We start from the raw sequence: 20,032 nt of genomic DNA, 5'->3' as shown, positions 1-20,032 counted from the left end.
CATCCTCATACAAGATGGCGTGTTTATCGCCCATTCATCCCCTGGCTCACCACCCTCATTGGGCTTGATGCATGAACACCTCACTTCTCAACAACGGTACGCGGCAGCCGTGTGAGTGAGGACCCTGAGGGTTAACAACAAAATCTCAGGGTCGATCATGGGGGTGGTGGTTGTGGTAGATCTCATGATCTGCGATCTTGACAAAATCCTGTTTTTCTTACAGTACCTACCCTGAAGGCTTGATATTTTTCTTGTCTACTAATGTAGGCATATCCCGTAGTGGAGTTGGGATCTTCAAGTAAAATAATTCACTACTGCAAGCAGTTGCCCAACTGCCAGCGCTAGCTCGACATGGCATTCTCACAGCACATTTGCAAGGGCGTGAGAAAAAATAGCATGTTTACTTCAAACTGGTTTTCTTACCCCTCTCTCTTTTCCCCCCTCATTCGTACCTACCACAACATGTACCGTATCATCGCCTAACCTCTCTTCCTATTCCCTTTTCGATTGAACCTGCAGCAGACTGACCACACAGGCCACATTATTTAGTTGGGTGGGTGGGCAAATGATCTCGAACGAACAGGAAGGAAGGAAACGATGTGCAGTGCAGTGTGCAGTGTGCATTGCAGGTGAGGCAGAGCCAGCCAGCCAGCCAGCCAGCCAGCAATTTGTACGGACGGACGGGCGGGAAGGAGAGGTTGGTACGGACACCAAGGTAAGGTAGAAAGAGAGAGCGTGCATAAAAATCCACTCCTAGGTGTCGTGGTGGTTTGTGCCTGCAGCAAAAAAATGATAGAATGGGGGTTTATTGGAAGGACCCCTCCTCCCAGGCAAGCTTCGCAGTTGCTGGGAAAGACCAAGTGATGTGTGTGAGGAAGGCACGCACATGACTGGTGAATTCGGTCTTGTGGAAGGAAGGAATGAGAGACTGGGACGGGAAAGCAAGAAAAAAGGTGTGTTGCATTGATTGGTTTTGGATGGTGCCCCCATCTTGAAGTTTGGACAGAGTGGGGTTTAGGTGGGAGGAGTGGAAGTTGAAGTTTGAGGTTTTGAAGATTGTGAACATCGCAGCGGAACCCTGGATTATCTCGTCATTTGTGTCCCCCCCGTGGCCGCAATGGTTCGTCCGCGTTGCTCCGTCCGTCGTCGTCGGCGGCGGGCACGGGAGATTTGCACGGCCCACGGCCCACGGCATCTATCCGTCTCTCTGCCATTCGACTGTCGCTGTTTCTCCACGTTTTTACTACTGAGTATATGGTGGAGTTCTGTTTTTGAATACCTCCCTTGTGCTCCGTATCCGTCTGTGCCTCTGGTTTTGATGCCGGCTCCGCAAGTTCCCAAGGAGACTGTGGACTATTTTTCGTCGGGTTCCAGCTAACCTCGTTCGATCAGTGAGGCCACAGCGCTTCGTGGTGCCATGTGGGACGACTTTTGCAAAATTGGGCATAGGGGGGAGGACAAAATTTGGAGGTCACAGTGCCGGCAGTCTGATCCTGTGGATATCGAGCTCACAAAAAGAGTTTGGTGCTTGTGGGTTAGGGTGTCTGCCACGACTTTCTCGTTTCTCGGCAACAAAAGCGGCCGGCTAGCCAGAGATGGAAATCCACTCGTCGTTCGTTGCGTTGAAGATTGGGGTTTCTGGAATTCTTGGGGGGTTATCTCCCTGCCAGGGCGAAGCTAACCTCAGAAGCTGTTAACGATGCAACCCAGTGTTGGAATCACTGATCCCCACATTGCATGCAACTTGGGAATCTCTGGTCCCGAAATTGAAGATTATGGAAGGGAGTTACTGCGAGAAAAGAGAAGGGCCCTGATGACGAGCGTGGGATGGTGTTTGTTTTGTCAGCGGGGACAGAGAAGAAGAAAGATAGGGTTCCCGCTAGCGGCAAGCCTGGCGATTCGTCCACCGCCCATGACCCTGATGGGAATCTGATGGGATGGGTTTCAATCGGCTTTTGCTCCTTACTCGTCTTGAATTTCACATCACCGACGACCCTCTGATCGACTACTGTTGCAATCACGGATATTGCCATCCACACCATGTCGAAACACCTTTCTCTTGATGCCGCGGCCGGAGTCGCTGTTCGGATATCTTCATGGCCGTGAATGAAGGTGTTCTTCCGATCAAGGGCATCATCTTTCATTTCTTCCGCTGGCGATATCGGACCCGGCCTCAATCGGAGGATACCTAATATCAAAATGGCTGCACCACAACATCCAACCGACACGCAACACCACATAAACTCAAAGTCATACGCTGTAGCTGGGGAAGGACCGCAGCTGCAGTTTGACTTAAGATGGTGTTGATTTCACATCGAGACACCCACAACTTTCATGCTCAACAAAAGAAGTAGAAGGGGGGTGTGCAGGTAGGATTCTACTACACCTGTATGCTTTGACGATCACTCACAGCTATAGGAGAAGGGGCACACCGATGACGAACTTGTAGCTATCGTAGCTCGCTCTCTCTCTCGCAGCCAGCAATGAGCATGTTTTTTTCTTCTTTCCTTCTTTGGGTCATGATGATCTGATGGGCTGGGGTTCAGCACCGAACAGCCGGCTTGTCATTGCATTGTCGGTGGCTGCGGCGTCGAGCGGGTGAAGTCCAACAGAAGCAGTCATCACTAGGTCCGGCTATCTTGTATCGTTGCCCTCCTCCGTCTTGATCTGAGACATTTGCCAGCCAGCAAATCCTGCCTGAGGAACCGGCATTTGCCCAGCGCTCCCAACCAGCTGAAAGCGCCTACATACATATGGCAGCCACCGACGCGGAGAATAGTCTCGATTTGAACACACCACAATTGCCGCATAGGTGAGTGACTGGGTTGGATGGGCTGATGCAGACATTTGATACTTGTGCCGCCCCCAACCCCCAACAAGAACACCAAAGGCACGACCGGACCAAAAAAATTTGGAACAGGAAGTTTGTTTTTCTTCCTCTTTCTTTGCAGTAGTGTCGTGCTCTCTGCACGATACCAAGCATCACGGTCAAATCACGGCCAACGAGGCTGATGTCGATCGCATGTTCACCCCCCGCAGATTCGGGCAGTCGCCGAACGCCACGGCCGCTTTTGCTAAAGGTCACTAAACCCAACCTGGCGATAGCCATCATCAACTCTTTCCAGATCGAGACTGGGAGCGGCATGGGTCGTACACAACTCACCACTGCTGGGCTATCGCCGACTTTGATCGGTGGTTTGTCATTTCGACAACTCACGGGTCACAAGCTCCTGCTGGAAGAAAATCCTTGGTGGTGATTGTGATCACTGAGCGTTTTTCTTGCTGGCGTGGTCTTGATGTCTCTGTACTAGCACCGGTGCGGGGGCATCGTTGACGACGACGTCGCTATTACGAAACGGTAGGTGGCTGTGAAAGACTAGTGTAGTCTTTTGATGGTGGAGGGCAGGTCAGTCGCCCTGTTCGGAATATCAAAGATTTCGGTCAATGTCAACCGGATCAACTTCGGTGTCAGGACCAATCATGTCTCACAGAAAGGAACCTGCGCAAATCACCAACAAGTGCTGACCTGAGACCGTGAGGATCCCGAGTTGGCGGGTTCTGCTTATGAAACATTTCTGATCTATCATATTTTACCCCAAGACTCTCTCACAAAATGAGGTGCTCATCAGACAGCATTTCATGGAGAACAAATAAGCTGATAGGTGTTCGTTGGACTCGAAGCCAACGTTGTTCCGAATCCTCGGGACACACAAATCTGACAGGGCTGTTGACAATGCCCCTGGTACAGAGCACACAAAGAGTAAGAAAATGTGCCCAAATAGAGACAATGCCTCCATACGGTAGCCTCTCGGTTGCTAGGCAGAAAATTCCATTAGAGGTATCAGCTTTCAAACTTTTCAGATGGTAAGGCCGGAAGCCTTCAAGCCTCCTCGAAAAGTTTTTTTTTCCATGACGCCGTTGTGCGGCGTAGAGTTGTCGTTGTCGCCCTGTGAGTGACGGGCAGCGTTTAAGAAGAACAAAAAACAATGCCACCAGGCGTGGGCGTATCCAGTAAAAGCCACGAGCTGACAATCGTGGGCAAGCTTCAACAGAAACAGCCCGCGCACTGACATCGCCGACCTGTCCCTGATCTTCAGATACCGGTACCGTGTTACTCGTGAAAATGGAAATCGTAGTTGTGGCTTTCTCATCAGGCCAGCAAGCAGAAGGGTGTGTGTTAAATGTCCCCTCTTTCGGCCTGGCGAACCTGGAACCCCTGAGCCCGGTTGGCGACTCGCCCGGTCCGAGTTTGGAAAAATCTTTCGGTTTTAGACCACAGGGCGTGGAAATAGAAAGCTGGGATATGGTATGTTTTCTTTTTTGTTTGTCTAGTTCACAGTATCATCGGCCTGTTCATCACTCAGCCCGCTGAAACTCAATATATTGCCCCGGATTAGTGTAATAGCAGGGAAGAAAAAAATCTTTTTAATGTTCAATTTTGGACATTCCTTCGTTATGCCCTTTCTACCCGCAATTTGGGATCTTATTGGCTGGAGTATCATATCAGCAAATTCAGTCAGACCAAACAAGAGACCTCACTTCATTCATCCCCTGGAGGGTCATCAAAACCGCCTGCAAGACAACATGCAGGCCAGCCCGGGCATCTGCAACCCGCCGCAACTTCACGAGTGGCCTTGATAGAGATCGACCACTAGCATTCCATGAAACAACACACCGTGGCCACCCAGGTTATGACAGAAGCGCTGGCCTGGGTTGGCAGGCTGGCTAGCTGTTGATGAGAAGGCCGTAAAACCTTCAGATGGAAGAAGAATTTTCTTTAATATCAACGACAAACAAGCACGACTGCCACGAGAATGACCTGGCCGGCCCTGTCTCCTTTTCGTCTCTGTGTATCCAATCCATTCGTGTTTGGATATCTTTGTCTCTTCCTCATGGCCGTTCAAACATGTAGGGACCTCAGGACGCAATAAACAAGATAGAGTAGCCGTGCGTTTTGCCTGATTAATCGAGGTGCATATCCAAATGCTTCACTTGGTGGCATTATATGCCAGTGTTGCTTGCCCACCCCCCTCCCCCCCTCTGAATTGCCGCCAAACGGCGTCGTACAGAGAGCTGTGTTCAATTCACCATTTGCCCCTGCCTTCTGCCTACTCAGAAGTTTCCGGATGGAGGCAAGGTCAGACTAAGGTAAGGTAGCCAGCCCAGACCGTGCATTTCGAGATTTGGGTTTTGGCCCCTGGCATGGAGGTTAGATAGCGTTGCATCCCTTCCATCTCTGCACGCCCCGGTGGTGAGAGTTCAGAGCTGGCAAGCGTCTTCGCCGATCTGGTTGGTGCAAGCTGAGGTTGTAAATCACTGAACGTTCTTGATTGGATGGATCATTGCTAGGCGGGGCGCAAGAGCGGCAGAGCCCGCGCTATCTTGACCGGGGGCATTGTGCCAAGTTGAAGGTTGGAAGGAATGACGACAGGGTCTCAAAATTTCCCATTTTCCTCGTCACGAACAGGCTGGCAAAGAGGGCAAAAGGAGATCGATAATTGCGACACTCTAGCGAGAAAACAACTTCCAACAGCCGAGATCCTTCATAAACGAGATGTGTTGATCCACTGCCGTCGGAGTGTTACTATACTCCGCAAGTGCTTACGAGGCAATCGCCTGCCAGAGGGACTGTCTCCTAGGTGTTGAACGCACAGTGGAGGTCACAAAATGGCAGCGTGGTAGCCCATTCTCGATGAGGCTCAAGAACACACAAACCCGACGTATTGACGACGTTGAACAGCGAATGCTTACCCCTGATCTTATGCCGTTGTTCCCCTTTTTCTTCTTTTGTCCAAGTTCAATAGCCTTGCTGCCAAGCATCACAACGACAACGTTCCAAGCCTTCTTGTCGACACTCCCGTGACATCTCAGCTTTCGAGTGCTGCCTTCCACCAACAACCCCTGGCCCTCCGCATTTTAGGTGGAGTTTTGTCAGAGATGTCCCCACCTAAAGCAACAAATCAACCCCGGTCTCTTTGCTGCCTTGTGGGTCTTCCCCGCAATTTAGCAGATGCAGGTCGAACAGAATGCGGAAAGGCCTCATTTTCTGTCATTCTTGCGCTGGTCTGCTCGCTCTTGGCTCTCACTAGAACCAAAGCCAAGTTCTTCAAGCCGAACTCGAGAGGCACTAGTTACAATTGGGAAAAAAGAAACGAATAATGCAACCATTCGAGCCGGTCCGGCAGGCAAGATGAGCCATCGGTGAAGCATTCACCAACTGTCCATCAACGTCGGTGAGGGCCGAAGGGGTGGGCTTGATGATGCTTCCATGGCACTGGGCACGGGAACTAAAAGCCTCCGAGAGGACGACGTGTGGTGAAAGACAAACCACTTGCGGTGATCTGTGGTGCCATCTGGTTGGGACAACATGACCCGTCCAGCCACAGCCAGTAGCGTCCAATCCTCTGGAACATCAAAGGACATCATGCTGACAATTGTCATCTCCACGATCCCAGGCACGCCAGACGAAAGTTCCAGGAACTGAACTGATGCAAAGAGCAAACGAGCAACAAGCGGAACGACACAACACTGAGTGCTCACGTGCCAAATTTGCATCGCTGCCGTCCTCCGTGTGTCCACCGAAAGGTCCGGTCCGGGTGGGGACCTCTTGCTCGGGATGAAACCAAAGCCATCACTGCCAAACCGCGGGGTAGCAACCGGCCACCAAAAGTATCACCAAACTAGCCGTTTTGAAGCTCCGGAGGACGAAGCAGCAGCTGGGCAATATCACCATCTTCTCGTCTGTTGACGATACAATTTCACCATTCTCAAGAGGCTCACACTAGAGCAGCAAACAACCACACGGCATGACAGTGAACCGTTGCATCGAAACCGCGCCACAACTGTCGCTAACATGACGATCCAGATAACCCCGCTTTCTTCCTCTTTTGCTCACCACCAGCCTCTCACCTGGCCCCCCTGATGATGATCAACACCACGCCAGCTACACCAGGTAACTGGGCCAAAACACCACGCCCCTCCTTGTTTGTATTCACAGTTCCCTATCAAGGTCTGGCGGCAGGCGAGAGGAAGACGCTACAGTACAAAGGGCCACGAGGACACGGACACCCACCAAAAGGACCATAATGCTCCAACACTAGCAAAACCCTTCGTAATCAGCTTTGCATGCCCAGGAATTTGTGATGGGTGGATGGGCTGAATGGGAGGTCTCCCGCCACTCTGGCACCAGTTTGGGAGCCAGGCTAGCTTCATTCTCCTTTTTTTTTTTTTTTTTTTTTTTTTTTAGATATCTTGCGGTCACCACCATTGAGGACACTTGATATTTCACCGAGAATTCCATCACATACTCCGCCAAAAGGCTGAGCGCAGGCGCGAAGGATCGCAAGCTGTCTCCATTCCCAACATCCACTTGACCGGGCCCACGCTAGCGAGTTTCCAGCAACGGTACCAACGGTTGATGATGAATGGGTTTGGATAGAAGTTCCAAACCGTCCACTAGACTCGACTTGGTGTTAGCGTGGATAATTCCTTACTGGCGAGCACATGGCAAGCAGGTCGCATGATTTGCAAACGTGAGGGAGACGCTGAACATGCAAACGTGGGCATCAACCTCCACTTTTGGTTGAAGAAGAGAGACGGCTGTGCCTTGCGTTTGTGGCGAAACAATATTTTCTAGCTTGATGTGAAATGTGATGCAGGTCGCACAGTGCAAGCGCGGGGAACAAGGCGGTGGTGGTGGTGGTGGAGGTGGGATAAGCCGTTATCTATCAACATCTTAGATATCATATCTCTTTTGTTGGAAACGGTTATCACGCAAAAAGCGCGCCGTTCGGAACGAAGGACCATTTTCTCTCGGATAAGGACGAACGAGCGGAGCGGAGCGGAGCTTTGTGTTACACTGGTCAGACGGAGACTGGTGTTTCGGGTTGGCTTCATGAAGATTATGCTACTGATAACGAACATTTTTTTTTTTTTGGAGGGGTCCGATATCATGATGCTCTCACTTTGAGCTGGATCACGCTAGTAGTATACGAGCCCCCCCGAAGAAGACGACGACAACTCCAAGATGGGGGGTGCAGGAAGAATGTTGGTCTCACATGATAGACCATCGCTGCCACCAGCCTAGCTTACCAGTTCTTTTCGGCCATCTTGGCGGTGCGCAAAAAATATGAAAAGTGATGCTCGCGGCAGGCAATAATAACAGACGCTCATTCTATATACTACATATATTACCTACTGTAAGGTACTCGATGTTCTTGGCCGGGAGGGTTGCCATCGGTGGGGGGGTTTAGGTTGTATCTCTAGTGTCCGGTCGGCTGCGCTTAGCTATCAAACTGCATGAAGGCATCTTCTTGCCTTGGATTTATGTAGGGACGTGAGGGATTACTATGGGGATGATGTTTTGGGGGGGTTCGGCTCGGTTGGTTGATGGTTTATATGTCAGGTAGGTAAGAAAAAAACCGGCAATCGGTTGGGTGATGTTGCCATTTTCTACCACCTGCCAAAACTTGATTTTGGACTTGTCCTGTGAAGAGAGGGGAGTTGGTTCCGCCCGCGGCCAATGGGAGGAGGAAGAATGGGAGTGGGTTGTAGGAGAGGGAAAGAGCACCTCACTGTTTGAGCAGGTAGCAGCTTCCCCAAGGACAGACATCATTACGCAGCAGTTCATGCTGGTTTAACTTTGGTAGATGGTAAGTCAGGGTGGTGTTCAAAATGCCATACTTGAACTCTCTCTCTTTCTGTGTCTTGAGCAGAATCCTTCCCAACCTGTTTTCGGACTGTGTCACAAGCCCATACTTGAGCATTTGCCGCGCGCGGGATGGTAGTAACGGGGAGGAAAGGGGTGGGTGGTAACTGCATCGACGACGATGAACGCTATTGGGAACCTGTTGACGTACGCCTTTCTTTCTCTCTGTTACTCACCAGTCAGTCACTCGGGCTGACGCAGTTTACAGGCAGGCAGATGGGAGGGGGGCATACAGCAAGTCGGCATTCCTGAATAGGACTGGTGCTTGCTGGTGAGGAGGAATGAAGGGCGCGGGTTACTGCAGGACCGAAGCCCATTCCCACACCACCACCACCATTCTCTTGGGGAGCACAAGGGAAAAAGTCGACGACGACATTGGCTTGCCCCGCATTTTCTGTTCGAAGCTGCACCACCACCACCATGACAGCCCACGGCCACTGAGGCAGGCAGAGAGAGAGAAGGCAGACAGACAGACGAGCAGGTAGATCTGCGGTCCACTGTCACCATCATCATCACCATGCATGTTCCCCCCTCCCCCATCCCGCGCGCACCTCGTACAGTACAGAGAAGGGTCAGCAACCAACCACTCGGGCGATTTCTTTCCTTTCTGTATGCCTTCGGACAAAGGCTGAGCTCATCCTCAAACATGGAAGACGTGGGGAAATATGGGCTGGCTGAGACCGTCGATTTGGACACCCTGCATTAACAGCTGACTTCCTTTCTACATGTGTTCGACATTCGTTCGAAGAACGTGTATGCTACGCTGTTGTTGATGCTGACTGCATTTTTCTTTTTCCATGCCATGATCAAGTATGGATCAACCTTACCCAACGTTTCTTTCCTACCTACCCAACCTAGCTTACTTGTTACACATTTTTAAGATTCTCATGTAAGACCAACCTCAACGATTTTCAAGATTTCATGTACGGGGGAGGCAAACACCCCCCCCCCCCCTTTTTTGCTTCTTCATGATCAATAATTGCTAAGGTGTTGAGCCGGTCTGTGAGGGTTGCAACCGGCGCGCGCGCATGCAAGACGCAGCGAGAAGGGAAGGGAAGGGAAAGGATTGGATGGGAGGGGGGGAAAGGGTCATGCATGTGGATGGCGTGCATGCGTATACTACCACCTATGCCTAGGCGAGCTAGTTTGCTATCGTGTCCAAGCACCACCACCCACCCCCCTTTCTTTCGTTGTGTAGTTGCTGTGGTGGTTCGTTGCCCCGGGTTTTGTGGCTGCCGGAAGGGGCGAGTGGCCGGCAGGGCCGGAGGCGATAATGAGATGAGCTTTTGTAGGCTCTGCTACCCTGATCGACATTGGGAGAAACCTAGGAGATTTGTGTAAGTGCCGTGGTGATCTTATGAGGATTGATGAATAGGAGATTTTGGGAGGGGGGGATAGGAGGGCTTGATCGGGGGGATGGGGATGGTGTACGGGATTTGGCCACTGTGGTGTGGTTAGGTGAGTTTGTAAAAATGCCAATAATTTTGTGTTTGACTTGGTGCTGATACTATGGAGTAGATCTTTGCAAAACCAAGCACAGCTACCGGTTGTTGATATCCGTGACCAAGTTCTTCTCTTTGCTCCTAAGAGAACAGGTTCCCTCGGAGGAGTCTCTTGATGCCTACACCTGCCTGGCTGGCTATCTCAACACCCGGAGGAGACAACCCGGGAATACCTACAGAACGACCACCTCTGCAACCATCCCAAGCTCCCCTTGGTCACGACTGCCCACCCGGTATTGTCCACAGCAAAGAAGGCATCACGCTAGGAGCTACACACCACTTCGACTCTCTGATTGGCCACCTGCTCAAGATTTGAGATCTTTTTCTAACCGCGCTGGAGATGAGACTCGGTGGGATGAAGGTGTGGAGAGTTTCAGTCAGGTGAGGTTGGGTTATCTCCCCGATGTCCTCTTTCGTGTTCTGTGTGGGTGAGAAGAAGGTGAGTATGAGAAAAGGGGAAGAGTGAGACATCAACCACGCGGCCCTTTCTAACGCGCCTCTGTTCACTTGCACAGTACGAACTCGCATTTTCCTCTTCTCATCAGCAAAGCTGGAGGACTGTCTGAGGGCCACGTTATCGCCACCCTTCTGCTCGTCTTCTTCTCCCTCCCGGATGATCACTCATCCTCGCTCGTCCCGTTCCCCTGCTGCTCATGGCCATGTAAGATTCTGAACACGGAAAACCGTTGAGAGTTTTTCTCGCAGACAATATAGACACATGTTATTCATGTTCGTATCCATGGTGAGGCGAAGGCAAACCGAGGGGGACAAAAGGTGACTGATCGCCTTTTTTCCCTGTCCAGCTCTACTGCAAGTATCCGGGGTTCTTGAACCCACTCCGTTGACCGCCAAAAGCCGGACCGGGACGGGACGAACGTATATGTAATGTACTCACCCTAGCTCCCCCGTGGCCCTTTGTCAGGCACGTTGTCCTGCTGGTTCGCGGAACACTTTTTGGTCTAGTAGTAGTCTCAGCTGTAGAGCGGGATCTAGGTCATTAGCTATTGTAGAACTTGAGAACTGACAGCTGAAAGAATATCCTCTCCGAAAAGAAAATGAATGATCGTCAGGTCCTTGATCAAGAGACAGGGCCGTGAACCCACGCGTTAAGTCTTATCCCTCGTCTATTATGCTGGGGACTTTGCAGCTGTGTCTCTCCCTTGGTGTAGATGCGCGGGTCCAAGAATATGTATGTCTCAAAACAACATCATCGAACGGTTCTCGCCAGTCGGATGAATTTTTCTGGCTTGGCTTGAGAAAAAAGAAAAGAAAGGGAATATGACATGTAACGGACACCAGGTCTGAGCGACGGAAGAGGGAAGAGGGAGGGAGCTCGAACTATTCTCTGCTCTCTCTGGTGTGCGTAATGATTTCGGTTCAGACTTCTGCTTTGGCACGTGGGGAGGGATGGTCTGGATGCCATGTGGTTGTTGAGGTGGCTGGCTGGGAGAGGGTTGACAACCTGCTGAGCAAAATTTGTCAAAGCTGAAAGCTGTCAAGGTGAATGACTGGTTGCCTTTTGATGAGAGGACATCATGCTATTTTTTGGGGGGTTGTTTCTTTTGCACAAAAGAGCAACAACACACGAAGCGGAGGGTGCCGTGGTGGTGGTGGTGGGGGGGGTTGGGCTTTGTGCTACGATATGTTCTTGTGATGCTCGATAGGGAGAAGCTCAAACGGCAACCGGCACCGGCCAGCTGTTGTGAGCAAGCGGAACTGAGAGAGAACACACCACCGCCCCATCCACGGTTTACAGCTGGATCGGACAATGCTTCCCTTCGGGATATGGCTGGTTGCATTTGTTACCTAGCATTTTTTGAGAATGTAGTGTAAAGAGAAAAGGGTGGTTCGGTATCAGCGTCGGGTGTGTTCCACTGGCTGGGGCGAGTAGGTATGTTTGATGCGGATAGCCGACGGAAAGAGCATGCGATGCAGAGCGGAAAAGGGAAGGGCTTGCTTTTGACACGCGGGCACGAGCGGAAGGGGACACATGAGAAGGGAGGGAGGGGACAGGAGGGTAGGGTAGGAAATGGGTGAATGGAGGAGGGGTGTTGTGTTACTGTGTACTATGGGTGCTGCCGTGCTTGGAGGGGGGGGGGGGATCAACGGGTGGTGTTTAGCTAGCTATCTCATCCCTTCAATTGCTTGATGTTATTGCGGGAAGAAAAGATGGTGGCATTGGGTTGTGATGATGACGATGGATAGATTGACGGACGGACTCAACTCGGACATAAACAGCGGGTAGTTGTGCTTGATGAGATATCAGGTATGTTTTTGGGGGTTGCCTTGTTCGTATTTTCACTTGCTCACCCAGTGAGTGACCTGACATGTCTCTGTTTCTCGCTTGTGTCTATTGTTTGCCTTCCCAAGTTAAACCGGGGACACGCACCAGAATCCAAGCAGGTTGATCACACTCTATACATTTCCTTCGCTTTTTTGCTTCTTTTCCCTTCTCCCCGAGTTCAATCCGTGATACCTTGAGGGGTGTATACCGCTCCAGACCGAAACAAACCGAGAAAACTGACTGAGACACAGAGACAGAGTGACACTGGCGTACTGGTTACAGTGACTTGAACACACACATACGACACGGCATGCCTGTGACGGCTTGTCAGATAGAAAGCTGTGAGACAGAGTGTGTTTTGGTACGGGGTCACCGAGGCTTAGTCTGAAGAGGGGGTGTGTCTTTTCAGGAAAGGGCCCTTGATCGTAGCATCTCCTCGGCCGATCTGTTGGCCATTACAGAAGAGCTTGTCTAGAAGCTGTTCTGTATGCAGGGCTGTTGTTGGCTGTAGGGCTGTGGAAGGACGGAAATGAAGACAGCTAGCTGAGCACAGGGCGGCGACCTATTACGGACGTTTGGTCTCGGCTTCGGGAGTCTGTAACTGTTCTAGAAACTCGGTGTCCGCTCTAATTCCCGGTATCCGAAGCGAAGAAGAGTTGTATGCGGCTGGTGTGTTGCTGAGTTGGTGCCTCAGGGGGCTTATTGTTTACTATCCCTGAGTGGAACCTGCCCCTATATTCTCAACTTTAGACATTGCCAGTTCCTCACTACACACCTGCCTGGTGACTTGTATATGGATACAAATCCTTGAATTCTATCTTAGAATCTAGCCTCTGATCACCATGCAAGTTGACAAGTTGCTTTGTCGAGGAAAATAAATGGAGACTGCCACTTCGCATGAGGGCCTAAGAAGAAAGCCAATAGCCCTGAAATACATATTACTAGGCCTTAATAGGTAGTCGGTAGATCTTAAGAGATAGTCAAGAGGCGTTGGGAGGTAATAAAAACCCGTTTAACATAGTATATAGGCCTTAAAATATAATCTATCGGCATCAAAATATAGTGTACAGGTCTCAAAAGATAGTCTATATACCTTAAAAGATAGTCAAAAGATATGTTAACTATTCTTCAAGCTATCAACTTTCGTCACAGTGTCTCTCTATTTATCCAAAATATGCCTTTCCGCAATATACAACAATGAAATTAAGTCTCCAACGTCACCCACCCCTAAGTAAAACCATTAGATCATACTACACCCGGTATTTTGCCAGCTCCAACCCACATCCTCTCATTGACGTGGGGCTTGAGGAAAGATAATGTCCGCTCAAGATTAAACATCCTTTCCATCCTTCAGAGGGTAGTACCGTATACTCGAGTTGGGTTTGCCGCTAGGGGTATGGTACTGTCTGATGGGAGGAGGTATAAAGTCGTAGGGGATAACGGTTCGGCGAAGAATGTTTTGCTGAGACCACTTAGTCTCGGCATTATCAGGGTCCCATTTTAACTAGGCCGTTAATGTTGGCCACGGTATACTACGGTAGTCCGGCTACCGAGTAGCTCTATGGAGGTCGCTGGATCGAGGGGCCCATCGTCCAGATGCATAGTATGAAGCCACATCGTACAGCTTCCTCGATTATGAGGTTCCAGTTCAACCAGCTAGGAGCCTGAAGACATCTCCTACGTTGAATAACTCGGCGAGAATAAAATAAATGTGCCGGTGACTTGAATTCGGTGACATCCATCCCGAATCAAGCACTGCTCTCTGATGGTTGATTGTTGGTTTCAAGATGATGGGTCGATGTTAGCCATTGCAGTATCGATATTGTCTTCAAATTCGTCTGCTAGCCCCGGAGAGATAGTTGGGCTTTGAACCCCAATTTGTCGACCAGACCAGTACGTGTGTGATAAATGCTTGAAGCAGGCGCTTGGTACAGTATCACTTATTCGGATGTCTAGGAAGCGAGCGCCTTGTGTTGGGTGAGGACGCGGCTCTATCTGGTGAGCAAGTGTCAACGCATCTGGTAAGCAGGCGCCCCCATCTGGTAAGCAAGCGCCCCTATTTGGTGAGCAAGCGCCACCGCATTTCACGAGCTGGTCCGGCTCGAAAGGCTGGAAGGCGGAAGAATAAGCAGAAGGTGAGATATGTCTACCCACTTCGGATACCTTGAGCATAAGACCGACACAAGTTGCTCTTTGGAAGAGACGAGAGTTCTACTAGGGGAAAATACAGGTCGACACACTTATTAAAGCTCCTTCTCCAGCTCCTCCGGTCCGCTCCCCGCTCCCTACCCTGTCTCCTCCCAGGGTTTTCGAGGAGATGATCCCAGCCGTTCATCATGAGGTGGATTCTGTAGAAAGTTGGTGAGTGAGTGTCCCAATCTGGTGAAACTGGCGTCAGGGGGCGTAACTGCCCAAAATCGAGATTAGGAACAGGAGGAAGTTACAGTGGGCCAAGGAGAGAATGTGAGCTTCTTTGGGTAAGTACCTATCCTATATCCAGAGAGGCAGGAACGACCTACCGAGCGCCAGCCCTTTGGTGCGAGGTCTATCAGAAGTATGATTTCGTTGGTCTCAAAATACAGGGCGGCCCTGGCATGTGGAAGGTATCAGCAGCCAAGGCTCTTAGGAGTCCTTCATCACGAAACACAATCACTTCTTTCGCTCGTCATCTCATCACCATCTCCTCACTTTAAAACGTTTCTCATTTCTGTCTCAGAAAAGCTATTACCCAGCCGAGAACCCTGTTGCTAATATACCTATTGATATTTAGCTAGCATCTCGATATCCATTTCTCTTCCATCTCATCAAAGAGCCAGCCAGTCATCATCACATTTGACTGACAACACTAGCAATGTCATTCATGTTTTCCTTTCCCCTCCACAAACCCATCGCTAAGAGAGAACGATCGCACAATGAGAAAACACAAAAAGCAAAATGTCCACCCAACAATAGGCAGATTCGTCAGCCCAATCTTTGAAATGAGGAGCCACAAGTCCCTTTGACAGAAAAAGCCAACAAACTTTGTTCCCTTCTCTAATGGTATCATTACAAGTGCGTCACATAGCTGGCGCAAGAAAATAAAATAAAATCTTGAGATCGTAATCCCAAGAAACAAGAACCTGGGATGACATGCTATTCAGCTTACCATCTGCATATCCTGCTAAACCCCGTAGACAACCCAGCCGTCATATTCCCCGCCCGACCGCGGCTCTGCTGTTGCGGTATTGGTTTCGTGTGAGGGCGCAAACTCGGTACGGAATTCTTGGTCCAGTCAGAGGTCCTCATCTTCAAGCTCAGACGGCTTGAGCAGACCGCCGACCTTGGAACGACGCTCCAGGTCAGCTTGCCGGGCGTCACGCTCCATCTGCTCCTTCTCCACCAAGTAAAGTTCAGCATTGTCGCCGGCGAACTCACGCAGCGAGATCAAGAAATCACGCAGCGCAAGTCTGAACTTGTCGTATTGCGTGTTCAGCGTGAAGAGACCTTCCACAAACGCGGTGATTTGAGGGCTATTGTAACTTGTTAGTACATATACACGTAAGACAATGAGAATCCACTAAGGTTACTTACGCAGTCAGGTTGGAGAAAGCGTTCTGAAGGAGGTTGCTCACAAACAAGCCGAGGAACTCCTTGTTGCTGGGGGAACCCTGGGCCTGATCTGGGGTATAAATAGGACCCTGGATCTTGGGCTGGGTGCCGTCGGCAGGGCTAATAAAGTAGAACATGCGCATCAAGAGCATGGACTGAGTCTTGAAGCCGGCCTTGTGGTCCTGGTCCGTCAGAACGAAGAAGACATCCTGAAGAATGGGGATGAAGAACTGCTGGAAGAACGCATTCGATGTGGCAACATCTGTCTTCTCCGCAATGTTGTTGATCAACTCCAGGCACATGTTAAGACCAGCAGTTTCCACATCGCGGTTATCGTGCTTGCTGGCCCACAGGCACGAGTCGATGACAAATTTAAACTGACGGTTGTCGAGCTTCAAGAGGGCGGGGAAGCAGTGGAGGTTGATGGCGCGGAGCAGGTTAAAGAACTCGACACGGTGCTCCGGGAACTCGGAGAAGTCCTTGTTGATCATCTCCAAAGTGCACTCAAACACATTCTCCATGATGACTGGAACCTGATCCTCCATCAACCCAGAGAGCTTTGTGATCATGGCGGTCATGCACCTGAGGACCTCAGCATCACGGGCGCCAGGAACATTGCGGTTGTAGTCAACGAGGACAGAGTCCAAAAGTTGGGGAACCATCTGGGCCCGCACTGTCTGGAGATCCTCAGCCTTGTCAATGAAGGTCTCCACAAGCTTGAGAATTTCCTTCTTGATGGTCCGCAGGCCACGAACGATGGGCATCTTGGTCGCAACTTCACCCTCGCGGGCGACAGCCTGCGAAATCAGCTGACTGGTGGTAGCGTACATCTCCAACATGTTGTTATAGAGGCGACCGATCTGAGGGAAGAAATATGTGCCGATGGAGGAGCAGGCCGAGACGTTGGTCTTCATGATGTTGCCAATGATCTTGATGGTATCGGCATTCTGGAGGATGGTGGAGTCCTGGGTAGCCGCCTGAATGATCTGGTCCCAGGCGGTATTTGGGATGCTCATGAGCTCAGTCAATAGGCGCTCCTGAACATTCCTGTTGCCCTGGGCAGCCACCATGTAACCGCAGGCCTCGTAGAAAGTGTGCACCTGCTGGGGAGTCAAGTCGGAAGTGATCCTCCCAAGATTTCGAATGATTTCTTCAATAAAGGGTTCATTCTCGCTTGGCTGGAGAGCGACGAAGTGACGTCTGCACTGCTTCGCAATCTTAATAAAAGTGTCGCAAGCCATGTCCTGAACACCTGTCTGAGAGTTAGCGAAATGCAACAAAAGATTTGGCTTGAATAGGGTGGCATACCTTCGTGAGACTCGTGCATGAACTCGAACAGCTTATTGACGACCGTCTTGAGGAACTTCCAGTGAGCCTTCAAGAAGCGAGGGTACTGTCCAACAATATACATAATATTACTGGCGACAACGGCCTTGTTGTCTTTGCCACGTTGGATCTCGGTGAGACCGAGGAGCTCCTTGATCACGGTCACCAAGAAACGCTTCTCCGTCTCTTCGTTCATGGCCAAAGAGATGGAACCAATGGCCCAGCAGAGGACGTTGCAGTTGTGCCATGACCACTCGGATCTGTCGACCTGTCGCGACAGCTTCTCAGTCATGATGTTCTCGGTGTCGACGACATCGAGATGGGTGAGGTAAACGAGACACTCGCGAATCGTCTTGTAGAGCTGAACAGTGTCGGTTTCCTTGACAAATTCACGAACGATTTCTCCCTCATCGTTCTCCACAATCAAGACTTCCTCAGGCCTGACCATCTTCTCAATCATGACCACTCTCAGGTTCGACAGTACTTCGTTGTACTTGTGCTTGCGGAGCGGGTAGTTGTTGAGCAGTGCTGGATTGGGGGCACCGCCGCCACCACCCAAGGCGCTCATAGCCGTCATGTCGGATAAAGGTAGCGACTGCATCTCCTCGTAGAGCTCCTGCACCAGTTTAAGCCAGTAGTCGAGGCAAATCTTGAACATCTCGCGGTCGTCGATCTGTGAAATGCGGATGAGGTAGAAATGACCGTGGGTGAGGAAATCGCGGTTGGGAAGGTTCTCGATCAAGGGTAGATGCGCGGAGTAGAAGTTGCACAGGAAAAGCGCCAGGTTCTGGATAGTCTCCTGGTCACGAGAGTTGCTTTGAGGATACGTTGTCTTGAGATCCATCTCCAGAGGAATAATGTTGGAAATTTGCGTCAACGTTTCGGTGAACATTTTGACAAGCTGTTCGTCATAAGAGTTGACCTGGCCAGGACCTCCCGTCTGCAAACCACCAATTTCCGTCAAACATTGGAGAGTGAGATTCCGGAATTCGGGCACCTCGAGGAATCTGGTCCTGAGGGTGTCGATGAGTGGCGTCTCGAAAATGTACCCCAAGGGAATCCAATTGCAGAAGCGCAACAGTGTCTGGAGGGTGGCCTTGATGAGGCTTGGTTGGGTCGCGCTGTTGAGGATTTCCTGGCACAGCGTAAAGATCTGGGAAAACTCGTTGCACATCGTTGTCTTGAGGTTGCGGGTTTTGGTGGAAGTCATTTGCTCGGCTGAGTAGTCGAACACCTCTTCGGAGAGGAGTCTCAGAATCGTCATGTTGTTCTCGCAGACTGACAGACTCGAGTGGCAGGCGGAGATGATCTCGTTGATAAATGTAGGCCAGTTGTGAGGCCACTCCTGCTTCAAGACAGACACGAGAACAAGGTTCAGCTTGTTGAGTAGTGTCTTGTTCGCCTTGAGCGACTCCTCAGAGCCAGAGCATTGCATGATGGTTAGAACGACGAAGTTACGGATGCCTAGACAGTTGTCAGTCCACAGCTCCCGAGCATGGCCAACAACACACCACTGTAACCTACCTTGGCACTGCTCTCGTGGCAGAACCTTCCACCTCGTCATGATGACATGATCGAGAACTTGGAGACCCAAGACTAGATGTCGCAGTTAGTATCACCTCAGACCCAGCCCCTCTGCGCCCGGATAAGAATCGGAAACCAACATTTCGTCTGTTCGTAGCTCGCCTTCGAGAGTATATCGTCGACCATCAACCAGGCATCAGAGTCTTCCTTGAACTACAATCGCAGAGTTAGTCGATAACGGCTTGGAGGGAGCTATGGTTGTTGCTGGATCGGTATCGTGGGAATGAGGCGAGTGGCAGACTTGCCTGGTTGAGAGCGGCTTGGGCAGCTTTTTGCTGCAGACAGAACAGGCGGTTAGCATCAACATTGACGGTGTGAGAGTGACTGCCTGGACGACAGAAGCGTAGAATCAAAACATACCTGTTCGCCGCGGCCCTCATAGAAGGCACGGACAGTGGCGTCCAACTCTTCGATAGAGACCGGCATGGTCGTAGTCGCACACCTATCGCTGTGTGATTGTGGTTGTGGTTGAGGTATGTATGGGGAACCGAGGCCGAGAGGGTGCGCAGAGGAAGGATTGCGAGGAGAGAGGACGAGGTCTCAGGCACAACGGTCGCGGTCCTCTTTGTCGATGGTAAGGTTCTGTGGAAAGGTCTTGAGTGGAAGGCGAGGGGAGAGGGCGGTCAGGATTTTGGTAAAGCAAGAGCGTTGCAAGTGCTGGGTTGAGTGGGATGACGGAAGTATGGATAAGAGAATTGAACGTCGGGTTGAAAGCTCAGAAGGCCGAACCCCACCAGCCTCTCGATTGTTGCTAGGCGAGCAACCCCGCCTTGCGTGCAGCAGCCTGCTTCGCTGGCGGTGGAGAGTCGGCTCTACCAGAGATGCCCAGAAGCGCTGAAACCGGAGCTGGTCATTAAATTATCCGGCAGCTTTGAAATCAATCATTGAGCCTCAGCCAATCATTCTGCCAGCAACCCGTCATCAAACACCTCTTCGGTTCCAGTGGCTCGGGAACACCCACCAGCTCTGCAACAGCCTGCACGTCAACTGCAGCCAATGAACCTACTTCCAGTACCTGAATTGCAAACCTGTTTCTTACCT

General features: G+C 50.8%; 2 protein-coding genes across 2 annotated transcripts; one reads left to right on the top strand and one right to left on the bottom strand.

Moving 5' to 3' along the window:
* Positions 1-8,816: 8,816 nt before the first annotated feature.
* Positions 8,817-12,199, top strand: QC763_0056180 (uncharacterized protein). The gene is made up of 4 exons (XM_062905809.1): positions 8,817-8,854; positions 8,916-10,165; positions 10,226-11,096; positions 11,244-12,199. The coding sequence occupies exons 1-2, from the start codon at positions 8,829-8,831 to the stop codon at positions 8,980-8,982; spliced, it is 93 nt and encodes a 30-aa protein (XP_062767291.1). The 5' UTR covers positions 8,817-8,828; the 3' UTR covers positions 8,983-10,165; positions 10,226-11,096; positions 11,244-12,199.
* Positions 12,200-15,176: 2,977 nt separating this feature from the next.
* On the bottom strand, positions 15,177-19,417 carry CRM1 (Karyopherin transporter; the record flags this gene model as incomplete). Its single annotated transcript, XM_062911271.1, has 4 exons — positions 15,177-16,002; positions 16,064-17,333; positions 17,390-19,144; positions 19,352-19,417. The coding sequence occupies 2 exons, from the start codon at positions 19,415-19,417 to the stop codon at positions 19,028-19,030; spliced, it is 183 nt and encodes a 60-aa protein (XP_062767290.1). The 3' UTR covers positions 15,177-16,002; positions 16,064-17,333; positions 17,390-19,027.
* Between the last annotated feature and the right edge of the window lie 615 nt (positions 19,418-20,032).

This window comes from Podospora pseudopauciseta, chromosome 3 (assembly GCF_035222475.1).
Source record: "Podospora pseudopauciseta strain CBS 411.78 chromosome 3, whole genome shotgun sequence".
Lineage (NCBI taxonomy): Eukaryota > Fungi > Ascomycota > Sordariomycetes > Sordariales > Podosporaceae > Podospora > Podospora pseudopauciseta.
This window is presented reverse-complemented; position numbering and strand designations above follow the sequence as displayed.

What these genes read in the sequence shown, in the direction of transcription:
- QC763_0056180 (XM_062905809.1), top strand. Translation starts at nt 8,829, where the DNA reads ATGAACGCTATTGGGAACCTGTTGAC. An exon ending in GCTATTGGGAACCTGTTGAC is followed by an intron (nt 8,855 to 8,915) that starts GTACGCCTTTCT and finishes CGCAGTTTACAG; the next exon opens with GCAGGCAGATGGGAGGGGGG.